We start from the raw sequence: 18,039 nt of genomic DNA, 5'->3' as shown, positions 1-18,039 counted from the left end.
CTTCAGGATTGGCCACTAGAGAGTTCCTCAATTCTCCTTGATTGTAGGCAGTCCATAGTTTTTCAAAAGTGGGAGCTTCCTTCCAATTGTTAAGTCCTACAGCAAATGCACCCGAAGTAAGTGGCAATCGTAATAGAGCGGTGATCACGAGTTCTTTGCCTAGAACAATTTCATCAATGGCCAAAAGATCATCTCTGATTCTTGCTATCTTCACAAAGGAGGAGGCCACTGTATCTTCTTTAGTCATCTTTGTGGTCCTTAGTTCATTCTTCAAGCTTGCCACTTGACCAATGTTCTTAATAGTGAATAAATTTGACAAGGCTTCATACATTTCCTAAGCATGATTGATGTTGGCTATAAATGGGACAAGATTGTCCTTTATTCCTTCTACCATTAGAGTCATGACCACCAATTCTAATACTCTGAATTTTAATTTCTCAGCATCAGTAGAGTCATCTATATGCTTCTTTACTTTTCCTTTGACCAAGTCTAGTACCTTGTTCTTTTCAAGGATGAGGTCAATCCTCTTCTTCCAAGACCTGTAGTTTGAGGCTCCTTCAAGTTTGTTCTCTCCCTTGATTGTGTTAGACATCTTCCTTGAATATAGTGGACTCCTTCCTTGAGATAATCCTTTTGAATGGTTCCTTGATCAAGTGCTTGAGATTGTCTTTTTCTTCTTTCTTCACCAAAACCCTAATACCATGTTAGAAAATTAGAAAGGTAGAAAGATTTTCTTATACTTGATAATTACTTGTGATGTTCTTGACTTCTTATTAGGTTTTCTTTATATATTCTTTCTTTTAGTTCATCAAGCAATTATCAAAGCAAAAGCACATAAAACAATGGACACTAGATATAGGCACTATGCCAAGGAAAAATCCCCCTCGAGGGGAAAACCCATTCAAAATTCTCTTCCTTTCAATAGTATTCTTTGAGACTCTTCACCCTAGACAAAGACCAAACCTTCACTCCACACCAAGTCAGCGTCCCAGATCTTCGACCTCTCTTCTAGGAACTTCGACTATGTAGTAGCTCGACATCAGACAACTTCCGGCGTTAGAAAAACTTGGAAGACTTCGCTCTCCCAAACTAGGGCACGAAACAAAAAGAGAGGTGCCAAAATTTCCTTTTTCTTCTTCTCCTTAGACTCCACCCAACTCACACTTCCTTTGGCCTCCTTATACACACTTTGCACTTCTTCGACTTCCTTAGAGATATTAACTTGCTTGAGATGAAATCCTCCAATTGAATTCGACTTGCAGCTTGCTTCTATTGATAGGCTTTAAGGGAGGTCAAATTGATGTCCTTAGGCTGACTTGATCTCTTCTAGGTCGACATGATGTGGAGGATACATAAATTATACTTGACTCGATACTAAACTTGTTTACATGATTCAAAAGCCCAAGAAGGGTCTCTTTAAAAATACAATGACTCTATTGATTGAGAATAAATCCTAGAAGTCCTCAATGGAGACTTTGACCTAAAACATGGTGACTCAAACATGAAACCCATGCTTTAATAAGTTCCAATAATAGTAATAAAAATTCTTTTCGTTATTCTTTTGACAAGTATATTACAAAATGACTCAAATACATTTAATGAAGACCGAACCTAGTTACATTTTCCAACACCCTTAACTTGTTGCCTGGCCCTTGTTCTCTTGTGACATACTTCCATAAGGGATATTTACTTTCTTGAGACTGTTGTATTTCTAAATTTATTTTTCTCTCAATATTTGAAGTTGTTGTTGCAACCCCACTTCCAACAGAGGGAGCACTGATAGACCCTGATGAAACTGGAATGGGGGGGGGGGGCATTGCCAACGGGGACATTCTTCCCCTTCTTTTGCCCCTTCCCTACTTCCCTTGATTGAGCCATGAATGTTGTTAAAAAATAAAGAAAGAATGCACTAGCATGTAAACAAAATGGACAGGAAAACTGTTGTAGCAAAATTGAAAAAAATGGAAGCAAAATGCACTTACCGGTTACTTGAATCACTTCTAAAACACTCCTAAACCCTTTGATACTCACTCCCAGACACCCACTACAAGAGAGATGCATTACAATGAAGAGAAAGTGGCCCAAATTGGGGTTCTAAAGAGCCGTGGAACACTTTTCAAGAGGGACACGTGTCTGAAAATCGTGACACTCTGCTCGGACGAATAAGATTCACTAGGTCCACAGATCCCTTGTGTTTAGACATGTTCGACCTGTGAATCAGACACATGTCCCTCGAGAATCATGTCCGACACGCAGGATTCGAGACACGTGGGGGGGGGGGCAAGAATCTAGTTACTTAGCGAAGGAGCTAGACCACGTCCTGTACTAGTGACCATGGTAGGCTGTGTCACCTCCTCCTCTCTCTCTCCTCTGCAGTTGCTACCTCCTTCATTGCTACGGCCTCTAACCAATCAGGGGTCGATTCCATGACAGGCTCTCGGCCTCAACCCTCCATGCAGCAATGGTGTCAATCCCATCCAATGAGATGGCCTCCACTTTAGGTGTCTTCTGAAGTTGCCTCGCCTACAATTAGAGATTACAGTAGACGTAGACCATGTCATTAAGGCGTTTGGGACTCGCACTTGTATGAGGGCCATAAATTATAAAAATAATAAATTATAAATATTTTCCCAAGGAATTGTCTGGGTAGATCCACATGAAGGGATCACTTCCCACCAGCTTATTAGTGAAGCCTAACCTCGAGGGTGTTGAGGAGAATTGATCCCGTGACCTCCCATTAGTGAGATGCTTTTAGTGATGAGAACTTGACCAATTGACCTAACCCTTGGGGCTCAATTTTTATAATATTTATTATTTAATGAATTCAAAAAGTTAATTTATTATTGGTGATTTTTTCACTATTTTTTGATGATTTTTTGGTGATTTTTACGATTTTATCGCCATTTTTTCATTTGGAAAAAATCTTAGTGATTTTTTCACAATTTCTTGGCGATTTTTATGATTTTATCATGATTTTTTCATCTTGGAAAAAATTGTCGATGACATTGGTCGATTAAATCACCACAAATAAAAAAATTGCCTTTTTTGAAAAAATTGTGATTTTATCACGATTTTTGCAACTATGGAAAAACTACGATTTCTCTCTAGGGAAAGCGAATTATGGATGAAATTGTAGTGGATTCACATCAAATTGATAGGTTTTGTGGCAAACCCTACCCTCTTGTTGTTTAGGCTCCAACCACCAAAGTCCTTCCTCCCTAGAAATTCATACCAAGCCCTAGGTTTTTACCCTAGCCTTGAAAGGACTAGAATTGGGAGAGAGAAAAGATTGGTCACCAACCAATTCGACCAGTTCCTTGTTCCTTGGGAGAAAGGAGTCTAGGATGATTTAAGTTAGCTAGACTTGTTTCGAAGGAGGCCGAAATTTGATGCCCTAGCAAGCAAATTTCAAGCATTTACCCACTCAGTGAAAAATGGATTTTTATGGGAGAGCTTCAATGAGTTCACCACTAGGACTATTCATCACATGTTATACATGAGTAATGTATGCAATATTCATCTAGATAGTAATTCAATTAATCTTCAACAAATTAGGGCACAATTTACCATGACCTAGAATCAATAATTCCATACATTAGACATAAAAAATAGATATTTAATAATAAAGTGTACCTACAAAACAACATGCAAGAATCACTTCCATTGTCCAAAGAATAGCTCCAAGAAATATCCAAGATCAACTCCAAATGTCAAAATGCATCCAATAGATCCAAAACATCCACAAGAGGACAAGTTTGATTCCTCTAGAGAGGTTGAATTCCTCAATGAGGTCGAAATTCCAAGATTGATGATGATGAGAGATCACAAATGAATGATCTCTAATATCTATTTATGCTACTAATGTCTAATTATGCCTAGAAACCCCTCAAACATTAAAATAATGTGTAATAAATTAATAACTAATCAAGGTCATAGGTCGACCTTGTAGCCAATGTGAAGCACAATAAATCTCCCAACAAGAGGGCCGAAATGCTGACGTGATGTTGTCGTAGGCCCTTCTAGGGCTTACGTTGAGCTCCTTTGGTGCCTGATAAGTGTAGAGGGATCCTAAAATCAAGGTCAAGGATTTGGCCCCTAGATCTCTCTGAAAAATCATTCTGTGGCTCCCAAATGTGGGTTTGGGGCACAATCAGGGTCTCATGGGTCTCCAAGTGATGAATAAGCTTGATTCTGCTCCAGCGCTGAGGGCACTGAAGATGGCTCTGGCCCTGCCATGTCTCAAAGCATGAGACAAACCTCATCTAAGCCTTGGATCAATTGGCAAACCATGTAATCACTACTAGGTTGGTTGGGGGCATGCTGGTCCAGGTGCATCATCCCATGAATAATATAGCAAATGCAAGAGCGTTGTGGGTGCTGAAGGTGCCCATGGCTATGAATGATGCTCTAAAACTGTCAGGAGACCCATGGCTTTCAACGATTCACTCATGGGTGTCAATATGTTCTTTGGTGGACCTGGACCTTAGTTAAGTTGCCTAGACCTATAGATGGAACTACCTGCCAATTACACACAATATCTAGTGGTTGCAACCTTCATCATTAGATACATTAATCATTATTGCATCTAAGAGAACCAGGCTTGAAGGAAATGGGAAAAATAACACTTTATATATGGCTTGTCTTCCAAAATTGGGGCCTTAGTGTTAAAATTAGCAACTAGGGCCAAACTCCATGTGGGTCACCTTATTCATGGCTGATAATATTTTTCCTAGATTCCTCTCGTCGAGAGGTGTAGGATTGATCTAAAGATCATCCGATTCTGATAAGTATTTATGGAGATATGAATTTATTTTGATTATGGAATAATTATCAAGCCGACCAGCAACTCATGTAGGCTCAGAAGCCCAACAGACGCATCTATTCATCATCAACATTTGTATATAAATACAGGAGGTCTTTTCCTCATTTGGACACTCACTCTCATCACATCTCTCTCTCTCTCCTGCGCAGAAAAGAGGCTCTTCTCCTACTGCGCAGAAAGGGACTCTTCTCTCACACATGTGGAAGGAAGGACACAGAATTTAGGGCTGCAACTGCAGATCGGAAGTTTGACCAGCGTTGACCATCAAACTCTCTCTCAGAACTGCGCTGTAGGTGGAACTGACTCTCCTCAGAAGGCTGTACATTTTGGTGAAGGAATCAAGGCAATCCAACGGTCGGTTTGCAAGATATTTTTTGCCCTAGTTTAGGGCTGATCTAGGGTTTGCTGCTGCTAATGCAAATCAGATTTTTGTACTATTTCTCTCTGCTGAATTATTGAAGATAAAAGAAGATTTGATCAAAGGGTTTCCCCATATTGGGGTTTGTCCCTGGCTAGCCGCCACATCTTGTGTCTCTTGTCTTGGCTTGTTTTCTGTTGATAGTTTAATGTTCTATCTTCTCTTTACTTAATTTACATGTGATTGCTAATCTGTGGATAATAATAATAAAAAGAAGTAAACTACTCTAAGCATAGAACATACCATAACTTAACATGGTATCAGAGCTGAGGTGAAGACAAAGCCCAAGCAAGAGCAAGAGCAATCACAAAGAGAAGATTGGCAGGCTATCCAAAAAGAATTCATGGGGTCCTCAACACACTTCCCTGCTAAAGACAAGCTCCGTGAGAAGTCTGACTACCACGATGGAAGATGTCTCTCGATCTAACATTAGAAGAACAGGAAGTGTTGGACCATGTGAGAGGCGGAATCGCTGAGCCTCCATCAAATGCATCTGCTGCTGCTAGGAACAAATGGACCAAGGGAGAAGTAAAAGCTAAGAAGATCATCCGGGACTCTATCAACAAATGTTTGGTGGCCTACATCTTTGATCTGAACACCTCCAAGGAAATCTACGATAGACTGGTGACTTTACTTAAAGTTAATGATGCAAATCAAGTTTTGTTTCTTAGAAATAAGCTGAAGGAAATTAAGAAGGGCAAAGATGAGAGCATGCAAGCATATTTCTTAAGAATCATCGAGATCAAGAACGATCTCCTATCTATTGGAAAAATTATCATTGATAGGGAAATGGCACTCTCAACCCTTGGAGGATTACCATCCGAATGGTACGTGTTCAGGACTACTCTTCTCGACAATAACGCAATTCCTGGTTTCGAGGAATTAATGGCAAGATGCATTCAAGAAGAAACAAGGATAGAAGAGCAAGAAATGCCCATGCCTAAAGGTCCTCCTGCTGCTTTTTCTTCTCATGCTAAGAAAAGAAATAATTCCAGGACTAAATAAAAAAGAAAGGTTGGACCTAAGGGTGGAAGAAAAGGACGATGTTACATTTGCGATAAAGTAGGTCACTATGCAAGGGAATGCCCTGATAGAAGGAACTCTCACCAGGATGACGATCAAAATCCCTCTCATGGCAATCAAAGGAATGGCAAATCTAATAGTAGAGGTAAAAGGAGTACTGGAAATCAAGGAAGAGGACAACCATTCAAGAAGGCTAGAAATTCCAGGTATGAATCTAACACTGTTGACAATAAACAGGATGAATATTATCTACCAGCTGCTCTATCTACCTCTACTCCTTCGAACTCGCTGGGAAATTGGCTTATTGATAGTGGTGCCTCAAGGCACTTCACTGGTTACAAAGAAGTTCTCCATAATCTGATAAAGAAAGAAACTAAACTGGAAATTGTCCTTGGAGATAATATGAAATATCCCGTGAAAGGTGTAGGCAATGTCTCTCTTAAATTGAATCAAGGTAATACAATCCACTTACAGGATGTATTATATGTACATGACCTAAAAAAGAACCTGGTGTCCATCTCGGCAATGGAAGACGAAGGCTACAAGGTGACCTTCAACGATGGCAAGGTACATATATGGAAAAACAATGTTAAAGATCCCTTCACTCTTGGGTTTCGAGTTGATTCATTATATCAGGTTGGTGGAAGTCCGCTAGGTGTCATGTCTTGTGACACATCTCTTCAGTTCGAACTTTGGCATCAATGTTTGCCCACCTTCATTATAAAGCTCTACTCGATGTAAGACAAATGGTGACAGGGATACCCGAATTCCGAGTAGAGAAAGAAGGTGTATGTCTGGGATGTGCCGAAGGAAAGCTCAAAAGGGGACCATTCCCCTCAAGCCAAAGCAAGACTTCCGATATATTATAGTTGGTTCGCTCAGACATATCTGGTATGATGCCTGTGAACTCCTAGGGAGGATATTCATATTACCTTACTTTTATAGATGACTATTCTTGAAAGACTTGGATATACTTCTTGAAAAAGAAGGATGAAGTGTTCTCTTTGTTTCGACACTTCGAAGCCTTGATCGAGAATCAAATTGAAAAGAAGATCAAGATCTTAAGGATTTTGATAATGGAACTGAATATGAATCTAACAAGTTTCGTGACTTTTGTAAAGAGGTTGGCATTAAGAGGGAGACTACTACACCATATACTACTGAACGGAATGGTGTGGCGGAAAGGAAGAACCGTACGATTGTGGAAGCTGTCTGTGCCATGCTCCATGATCAAAGACTTCCGAAGTTTCTATGGGCCGAAGCTGCAAGCACTGCCGTATATGTACAAAACCGATGCCCTCATCAAGCATTGGGTTCCAAGACTCCTAAAGAAATGTTCACCGGTAAGAAACCTGACGTATCTCATTTTAGAATTTTTGGAAGCCCTGTATATTTTCATGTGTCAAAAGAGAAAAGGAATAAATTGGGTGCATCTGGAAAGAAAGGAATCTTTGTGGGCTATGGTGAAAATACTAAGGGCTATAGAATCTATGTAGCCAGTCAAAGGGAAGTCGTGATTAGTTATGATGTCACCTTCGATGAAGATATGGCTCTCAGCAAGGTGAACAATCTTCCTACTTTAAGGAGCTCTCAAGAAGCTGACACTAGGGAACCAAAAGAAAAGGATGATGTAACAATGCCCGATGTGGATGAACCCATGGATCCTATTGATCCACCTAAGCCTTCCTCTTCTAGGAAGAGGCCCTCTTGGCTTAGGGGGCTACTCGATGATGCTGAAGGACACACTACACCCCGAGGAACCTTCCGTAAAAGTAAGAAACCTAACAGGTATCATGGATACCTGACCATCATGAGCACGATCATACAAAATGAGCCTTCATCATTCTCAGATGCCGTCAAGCATCAAGTATGGAAGGATGCTATGACCGAAGAATATGAGTCTATTATGAAGAATGATGTCTAGGAAGTAGTTCCCAGACCCCAGGACAAGACAATTGTCATTTCTAAATGGCTTTACAAGATAAAGCATGCAATAGATGGAAGTACGGAAAAGTATAAGGCTTGTTTTGTCGCTCGTGGCTTCTCCCAAAAGGAAGGTATAGACTATGATGAGATATTTGCACCTGTTGCCAGATATACCACCATTCGCTCGATCATAGCCCTTGCGGCTTCAAAAGGATGGAACCTACATCAAATGGATGTCAAGACCGCGTTCTTGCATGGTTCGATCAAAGAAGAGGTCTACGTGGAGCAACCCGAAGGATTTGAGATTTATGATCGAAAATCTCATGTATGCAGGTTGAAGAAGGCTCTCTATGGGCTAAAGCAAGCACCCCGAGCATGGTATGAGAGGATCGATAGCTACTTGATGAAGCTAGGATTCACTAGGAGTGAAGCCGATCCTAACCTTTACTTTAAGGTTGAAGATGACAAACCTCTCATACTGGTGCTGTATGTGGATGACCTCTTTCTAACAAGTGCAGACCCTCTCATTCACAAATGTAAGAGGGAGTTGGCTTCTAAATTTGAAATGAAGGACCTAGGACTAATGCACTATTTGCTAGGACTTGAAATCTGGCAGAAGCTAAGGGAAATTTTCCTATCTCAAGGAAAATATGTGGTGAAGATATTGGAAAGATTCGGTATGGTGGATTACAAGCCTGTTACTACCTTGATGGAGCTTGACTTTAAGAAGTTAAGTGGTAGCGCTGCTGGACTTGTTTTACGAAATGCCACCGAGTATCATCAACTCGTCGGAGCATTAATGTTCTTAGTGAACTCTCGTCCAGATATATGCTTCGCAATCAACACGTTGAGTCAACATATGATTGAACCTCACCACATACATTGGATTGGTGCCAAGAATCTGTTGAGATATCTTCGTGGCACAATTACTTATGGGTTAAGATACACTGTCGGAGATGTGAGACTACTTGGATACACTGATGCTGATTGGGCAGGCAGTGTGGTGGATCGTAAGAGCACTTCTGAGTGCTATTTCTCCTTGGGATCTGCTTCGATATCCTGGATGAGCAGGAAGCAGAAGTCAGTGGCTTTGAGCACCGCCGAGGCAGAGTATATTGCTACTAGCATGGCCACCTGTGAGGTAGTCTGGTTACGAAAGCTCTTTAGTGAGCTGTTTGGATTTACATTGGATACCACCGTGATCCTGTGTGATAACCAGAGTGGGATTCGTTTATCAAAGAATCCCGTATTTCATGATCGCTCCAAGCATATCGATATCAGGTACCACTATATTCGAGATATGGTGCAGCGGGGAGCTATAAGGCTCCAACATATCGGTACAGATGAACAGGTCGCCGACATTCTGACAAAGCCCCTAGGAAAGGTCAAATTTTTGACTTTTTGAGAATGACTTGGTGTCTTTCAGAAACCCTTTGATGAGGGTGTTGTATGATATATGGAGCTCTTAGAGCTCCGGGGGGGCACGGGGTACTTTTTGGAGCGACATATGACCACAGGGTGACTCACCATCCCCTGGTGGTGTACATGTACAGGGTAAAAGAATCAAAACTTTCTCTGTGACACCCCGTGGTGACTATGTAACAGGATGATCAGTTCTTCTGTGAGGTTTGGATGATGTGTTCTCCATGACGATTGTATAGCAGGATGATTTGTTCTCCTGTGAGATCTAGATGATGTGTTCTCCATGATGATTATGTAGCAGGATCATTAGTTCTCCTGTGAGGCGTGGATGATGTGTTCTCCATGGCGATTGTGGAACAGGATGATTTGCTCTCCTGTGGGCCAGGATGATTAGTTCTCTGTGGCATCCACTAGATAGAATGATTGTCTCTCCTGTGGACAAGATGATTAGTTATCCTGTCGAGGCATCCCACCCATGCAGTCTGGGACTCATGGGAAGTACCTCTCATCTGATCAATGAGAGTAGGGAAATGAGGATAGGGACCATAGTAGTACCCATGGATGCATCGTTGTATCTACCGTACTCCCTATGCTAGGATGACCTTCATTGATCTGGGATCAATAATACTGGTCTGGGACCAGTGGTAGGAGTTGTACCCACTATGACATTGACTTCGGGTCGGTTGAGGACTGGTCTGAGACCAATGTTACACACTCTGAGACTGACTTTGAGTTAGTGGAGGATGGTATGATACATCCTCGATCACTTCTTCTTCTTCATATTTCGAGCAGAGCAGAACAAAGCATATCAGCACAAGGCAGAACAGAGAAAAGCAGAGCAGGGGTCAAGTTGTACAGGGCAGTGCATTTGATGGATGAATAGTAGTGACAGACAGAATTGCTGATGAAGTTGTCTCTCGTTGAGAGGGAGTTTTAAAATTGGCAACTAGGGCCAAACTCCATGTGGGTCACCTTATTCATGGCTGATAATATTTTTCCTAGATTCCTCTCATCGAGAGGTGTAGGATTGATCTAAATATCATCTGATTCCGATACGTATTTATGGAGATATGAATTTATTTTGATTATGGAATAATTATCAAGCCGACCAGCAACTCATATAGGCTCAGAAGCCCAACAGATGCATCTATTCATCATCAACATTTGTATATAAATATAGGAGGTCTTTTCCTCATTTGGAGATTCACTCTCATCACATGTCTCTCTCTCTCCTGCAAAGAAAAGAGGCTCTTCTCCTACTGCGCAGAAAGGGACTCTTCTCTCACACGTGTGGAAGGAAGGACACAGAATTTAGGGCTGCAACTGCAGATCGGAGGTTTGACCAGCGTTGACCATCAGACTCTCTCTCAGAACTACACTGTAGGTGGAACTGACTCTCCTCAGAAGGCCGTACATTTTGATGAAGGAATCAAGGCAATTGACGGTCGGTTTGCAAGATATTGTCTGCCCTAGTTGAGGGCTGATCTAGGGTTTGCTGATACTAATGCAAATCAGATTTTTTTACTATTTCTCTTTGTTGAATTATTGAAGATAAAAGAAGATTTGATCAAAGGGTTTCCCCATATTGGGTTTGTCCCTGGCTAGCCGCCATATCTTGTGTCTCTTGTCTTGGCTTGTTTTTTATCGATCGTTTAATGTTCTATCTGCACTTTACTTAATGTACATGTGATTGCTAATCTGTGGATAATAATAATAAAAAGAAGTAAACTGCTCTAAGCATAGAACATACCATAACTTAACACATAGTCACGTAATGTTATTACCTCCCTAGGTAGGAGTTGTTGATAGATGATACTATTAGGTGTTTCCGACCCCTAATGGGAAGTGACATGTCCTTGGTGCACCCTTCAATCGATAGGTGCCATGTGAATAATGATGGAATAGAAGGGAAAGGACGTCATGGCCAAGATTTATGGTCAAAGTGATCCAGGTGGATGTTGGTGGCCACCCACCTATCCCATTTGGACCCCCACAACTGTCTCTTTCAGTTTTTCATTTTCCGTAATTGTAGCACAATATACTATTTTTAGCAGTTTTTTTGGGTCCCGAACTTTTGGAGCCATTTTGAGGCCCTAAACGACGTTTTTTGGGAAATCTGGGAGCAACATGGGTCCATGGACCCATGTTGCTCTTCCCAAAGTCATGGTGCTAGGATAGATCTTTCTAATGAGCTATTGTACGCGTCAAACGAAGATCGTATGCCAAAGTTACGACCCCAGGAAATTGATGTACCAATTTACCCAAACGGGGCCCACAATTTGGCGTTTCATATTCTAGGGTTAGGTTTTGGGATGTTAAGGGTTTTCCATTGTTTCTCAACAATAAATAGGCCTTTGAGCCTCATTGTAACACAGTTCAGAGGCATGTAGCCGCCACATCTCTTCTCAGAGATAAGCTACCATCGCCCTAGCTGGTTTATTTCATTTCTATTTGTAAGCATATTTCAGTATTTTACAGTAATGAAATGAAGTATTATTTCCGCTGCATATCTGTCTTTATGGTTATTTCTGTATTTTATTGCGTTCCTGTTTAAATCCGGATCAGTGGTATCAAAGCGGTCTGCTTTTTCTCTGTTTTTCTTTGCATGTCCCCAACGAGGTTGGGATATAAGGAGTTAGGGCTTGAACTGGTCGAACCTTTGCAAGACCAGCTACGCAAAACTCGATGGCCTCCCATGGTAGATGAAAAGAAAGACGAGGGAGCAGGAGATCCTATCAAAATCTTGCTCGAAGAAGCCCTCGAGCGACAAAGGAACGTGATGATGGACAACTTTGCGCAGATCCTTCAGCAGCCACCCAGAGGCGACGCATCGGCTTCCAACAGTTACTCTGGAAATGCCACACCCTTTAAGGTACAAGTTAATTTTGAAATCCCCATCTTCGAGGGTCAAATAGACGCAGATGCCGTAGATAAATGGTTAAATCTGCTAGATGGGTATTTTTCTGTTCATGAATTTTCGAGTCAGGAAAAGATTGTTTTCGCTCTTCTCAAAGTAGCACCCCACGTCAAGGATTGGTGGGAAACCTTCTACGAGCAGAAGAATGAAAGTACGGGCTCACTATTTTCAGTCGCACCCACTTGGGATTCATTCCGGGATGCCATCAAGGAGCAGTACTACCCTGTCAAAAGCTATGAGGACAAATACATCAAATGGACCACACTGCGGCAGGGATGAGACCAAGATGTGCCGGAGTTCACAAACATTTTTCATACCCTTCGCACACAGTTTGGTATCAAAGATTCTGATCTGCATCTGGTACTCAAATACCGCGACTGCCTACACAGATACATCCAGGAAGAGATGGAGTTCCTGAACATCTCCTCGCTCAGCACTGCGTACTGATACGCTGTCAAAATTGAGCAAAAGTTCAAATAGAAGAAGCGAGACTTTGGATCTGCAAATCCGAAGACCAAAGGACAAAGCCAAGGAGGGGTGACCCAAAACAACCCGTTGAAGCCGCAAGAAAAGAACAACACCACGAAGTTGAAGAAGGACACAGGAAAGTGGTGTGAGTTCCACAACATCCCCACTCACAACACAAGTGAGTGTCAGATCAAGTAGTCGTTGGTGGCCAAGTTGAAGGCTTCTGAATCAGATGCATGTTCCAACCCTTAGCTAGAACCTGACAAGGGGAATGGCAAAGGGAAGCAGATCATTGATGTGGATCCCAGCGCCACTGTTGCCACTGCCAAGATCCAGAAAAATTAGCCCGAAAATCCAGAGGAAGGGGAGCGTCTTTTCCACTCACAGATGTGGGTGAAGGGTTCGCCGCTGCAATTCATTGTCGATAGTGGCAGCCAAATGAACCTCGTTTTAGCAGAGGTCGTGAAGCGGTTGGGCCTACCGACTACACCACACCTGCAGCCGTATAGTATCGGGTGGCTTCAGGAAGGACGAGATCTCAAAGTCCGCCAGCAGTGTCACCTTCCCTACAGCATCAAGCTCTTCACAGATGAGGTATTGTGTGATGTTACACCTTTGGATGTTTGTGATGTACTATTAGGCCAGCCATACTTGTGGAGGCGACATGCTGTGTATGAGTCAAGGCCTTGTGCTGTTATTATTTCTTTGGATGATTCATTATACAGGATACCGGAGGTAGCCCCACCTACCGCCACCTCTTTGATCACTGCTAAGAAAGGCAGCAAGCTCATCTCCCAGACCAGGAAATTCATCTGTCTGGTTCACTCCCAAAGTAAGGGGAAGATCATCACCACATCCATGACCCCCGCAAAAGGTTCCTCCATGCAGCAGCAGCAACAAAGGGATACGGTCATGATAGAACACAGGAACAACTTCTCCTCACCCGCAGGGGTACCACAAAAGCTTCAAGTGGGCAACAAAGTCTGGTTACATCTGTAGAAAAAACGCCTTACAAGAGCCCATCAGAAGCTCTGACCACTCCGACATGGTCCTTACAGCATTACCAAGGCTATGGGAAACAATGCTTTGGAGCACAACATTCCTCCATTCCTTTGCTTGCACCGAGTGTTCAATGTGGACCATCATCGACCATGCTTCCCACCATTACTGGACACATCAAAGATTGCAGAATAGCTCACTCGTGAACAAGTTCAACAGATGGAGGAACTCAACGCAATGGGGAACATTGCTTCCTAAGGGGGGAGGAATGATCCAGGTGGATGTTGTGGCCACCCACCTATCCCATTTGGATCCCCACAACTGTCTCTTTCAGTTTTTCATTTTCTGTAATTGTAGCACAATTTAGTATTTTTAACAGTTTTTTTGGGTATTGAACTTCCGGAGCCGTTTGGAGGCCCTAAACGATGTTTTTTGGGAAATCTGGGATGACCCATGTTGCTTTTTCCAAAGTTATAGTGCTCGGATAGATCTTCCTAACGAGCTATTGTACGCGTCAAACGGAGATCGTATGCCAAAGTTACGACCCCGGGAAATTGATGTACCAATTTACCCAAACGAGGCCTACAATTTGGCGTTTCATCTTCTAGGGTTAGATTTTGGGATGTTAAGGGTTTTCCATTGTTTCTCAACAATAAATAGGCCTTCGAGCCTCATTGTAACACAGTTCAGAGGCATGTAGCTGCCACATCTCTTCTCAGAGATAAGCTACCATCGCCTTAGCTGGTTTATTTCCATTTCTGTTTGTAAGCATATTTCAATATTTTACAGTAATGAAATGAAGTATTATTTCCGCTGCATATCTGTCTTTATGGTTATCTCTGTATTTTATTGTGTTCCTGTTTAAATCCGGATCACAAAGGGATCGACTATGGTGGAATACCTCATCCTAGGTGTATAGATGTGAGGAGGGAGCAATCTTGGATGCATGAATTACCTCGACCTTTGTTTTTCCACCCCTCTATATTGCCTTGTACATTTTCATGATTTTCCCTTGTATTATTGCTCATAGTTCAAGGAATGAGAGCTTTCTTTGTATGATTTATAGCAGTTATTACCCCCTTTAGGATGTGGGGCAGTTCATCGCCCATTTGGGGTTTGGGACATGCAAAGGTTCCTTGTCTTCTATGAGATTGGGTAGCATTGGCCTAGGAATCGGGTGATGGCCATATGATAGAGGTAGAGCTCATGCTTGGCTTATGCCCACATGTCTCGGCCATCTTTTGTATTTTGATTTTTCTTTGCTGTTCTTGTGGCCATTATATGTTTTTCCTGTTTCATTTAGCTGCATCAACCTCCTAGGGTGCATTTTAATGGCCGGCCTAGGTATGAGGATGTGTGGGTGCCAAATTCCAATGAACCAAAGGTTAGTTGAACTCGAAGAAGTTAGGTGGAATAAGGCTTGTAATGTAAGATGGAAAGTGGTACGTATGGAATATGGATAGATGGGGCTACACTATTTCAATCATGGTTTCTCAACTAGTGCCCCTTCCTAAAATCATGGGCCATTAGGGGGGGTTCCACTGGCTATTATTGAAAATTAACCCCCCATTTAAGGTGAGGGAACAAGACTATGGCCAAAACCCTTCTTTCTTCCAAGCTACCCTATAATCCATGTCAAAATGCCCAAATACAAACAAGCATTGCATCTGATTGCAAAATGAATAAAGTGCCTTTTGATTAGAAGCCCACCTTCCAACATGTGCTCTTGACAAATGGGCGAGAAGACATATCACTGATGCAGGTGGTAGAGATATGAATGGCACATCACATCGGCCACAAAGTGGCTCTCAGAGGCTGTCAGCTGCCAGCTGGAAGAGATGAATAGGTGAAAATTTTCTTTTGGGGGTCATCGACCTTTGGTGGGTAACAAGTACCTAAAGATTTCTGATGAAAATGTTAGTCAGCTAATTTTGGATTGTTCTTTTCCAGTTTGTCTCCTAGTCTTTGCCTTAGCCATTTCTTAATGAGTTTAAATTAATAATTTCTGGTAACTGCTCATTAGATGTTTCCTCATGTTGATGTGTGCTCAAATGAGGGTAGTTCCTAAAAAAAACTTTCTATCAAATGAAAAAACAATGTTATAGTATGAGCTTTCATTCAATCTCTTTCCTTCAACTTTCTCCACGGGGAGGGCTGCTTGGATTATGTATGTTACAAATTGAAACTCTCCTTTCTTCTTGTGCTGCAAATGGATCAATAAAATTTTTTAAGAATGTACGAATAGAATCATATTCTTCTATTTATAATATTTCTAAAAGCAAGCGCATACAGTTTGAGAGTTGAGCAACATTGCTGATGTTCCAATGCATGCAAGTAAAGGATGTAAACGGATGTACTGTGACAGAAGGAAGAAAGAGGAAACCCTCCCAGACTGAAGAATAGATGAAGTAATAACTCAAAAATTCCTTCAAAGGGAGAATTATTATTGATATATGAATATGGAATGGCTGTACCCTAAAAGCGATCAGTATGAAAAGATGTGGCTTTTAGTCCTTAATCAAGGGTTCCAAATTGTTTGACTCGCATAGGGGTTTGTGATTGAGGCACCTTGTGCTCTCCAAGATGTCAGTTTGGCAGATGATTTGGTCAGAGATGATGTTTTGGACTTGGAACTTTTGATAATTATGGTATGCCCTTATGTATATAGGAAGTTGTACACGGGTTTTTTTTTTTCTTGTTAATAATTATCAAAGCATTTGACAGTTCCTTTTTCGTTTGACAAACAGGTTCTAGAGATGATAAATAACCAACACTACTTATATCGAATGACAGTCTTGCATGCAATTTCACTTCTAGCCCCTGTCCTGGGTCCAGAGATAACATGTCAAACAATGTTGCCTGTTATCATTAGCGTAGCAAAGGACAGGTAAATTCTCTTACAGAACTGTAGGTTTAAAGCATTCATTTTCATTTAAAATTTCTCGACAGGAATGCTCCGGAATTTGAGTTCCTATTTTGACAGGGTTCCCAACATCAAATTTAATACTGCTAAGGTGTTACAGTCACTTATTCCAATTCTTGATCAGTCTGTAAGTAAATCAAATTATGCTATATATTATACATTGCAACTGTAACCTTGGTTAAGGTCAGGATTTTTAGATTTGTGGCATCGCTAAAGTTTACATGGATATAATGCTTTTCTGTGCATTTTTCCAGGTTGTAGAGCAAACTGTTCATCCTTGTTTAGTTGAGCTAAGTGAAGATTCCGATGTTGATGTAAGATACTTTGCTGGCAAAGCGCTGCAGGCCTGTGACCAGGTCATGATGTCGGCTTGATTTTCGATTCAGAGAATTATTTCGGTTCAGATTGTTTATAAGGATTAATAAATTTTTATAAGAATATGTAATTTGTGAGAAATTGGCAGCTTTGACAATATTCAAACAGCACACACCTCTATTAATACACGTTCACTTGGTTTCTATGTAAGGGTGGGTTTTTTGCTTTACTTTTCTCTGATTCGTTTTGAGGTAAATGAGATTCGACGTTGAATACTAAAAATTCAAGAAGTTTCGACATTACACTATTTTCCAGTCAACATTTGTGTACACTGTACAGTAATAACAGGCATTGTCACATTCACTATTCGCATTTGAAATAAATATTGCTTTTACTAATATAAAGCATTCTACTTGCTGTTTTTGGATTTGACATGAAGATAACTTGCCATTGAAGAAATTGCTGTCGAACAATAATGCTATGGTTCGTTTTTTTTACATTACGTTTGGCATATAATGTTACATCATTGAATCTATGGGGGAGAGGATGAAATTACTGAGCATAATAGCAATTATGTTCAGATTTTTAGCTTAATGTTTCTAGTAATAGTTACTCTGCTCTCTGTGTTCTAAAATGAGAAAGTAATCAAGATGTTCTCTGTTTTAGTGCTACTCGAGGTTGCATTCCAAACTTTCCTGTTGATTCTGAGTCGGATTCTTTGATCTCAGTATAAAACAAAGATACTGTTGGTTTTTCAAAGTTATATGGAGCTTTTTATTTGCAAACCCCGGTTAAAAGAGTTCAAT

At 41.2% G+C, this 18,039-nt stretch overlaps 1 protein-coding gene across 2 annotated transcripts in view; it reads left to right on the top strand.

Annotated features, from left to right (window-relative positions):
• LOC149186747 (uncharacterized) overlaps positions 1–17,665 on the top strand; it is a 220,715-nt gene extending 203,050 nt beyond the window's left edge. For both annotated transcript variants that reach the window (XM_089411116.1, XM_089411115.1), the window contains 3 exons: positions 16,743–16,882; positions 16,979–17,045; positions 17,173–17,665. In XM_089411116.1, coding sequence (XP_089267242.1) covers positions 16,743–16,882; positions 16,979–17,045; positions 17,173–17,292 — 327 coding nt within the window. In that variant the 3' untranslated portion in view covers positions 17,293–17,665. The remainder of the gene's footprint in view (positions 1–16,742; positions 16,883–16,978; positions 17,046–17,172) is intronic.
• Positions 17,666–18,039: the final 374 nt, after the last annotated feature.

The sequence above is a fragment of the Pinus tabuliformis genome, chromosome 3_1 (assembly GCF_031772625.1).
Source record: "Pinus tabuliformis cultivar Carrire ecotype Pingquan chromosome 3_1, CPIR1, whole genome shotgun sequence".
NCBI lineage: Eukaryota > Viridiplantae > Streptophyta > Pinopsida > Pinales > Pinaceae > Pinus > Pinus tabuliformis.
Note: the sequence above shows the minus strand (reverse complement) of the source record. Positions and strands in the feature narration are given on the sequence as shown.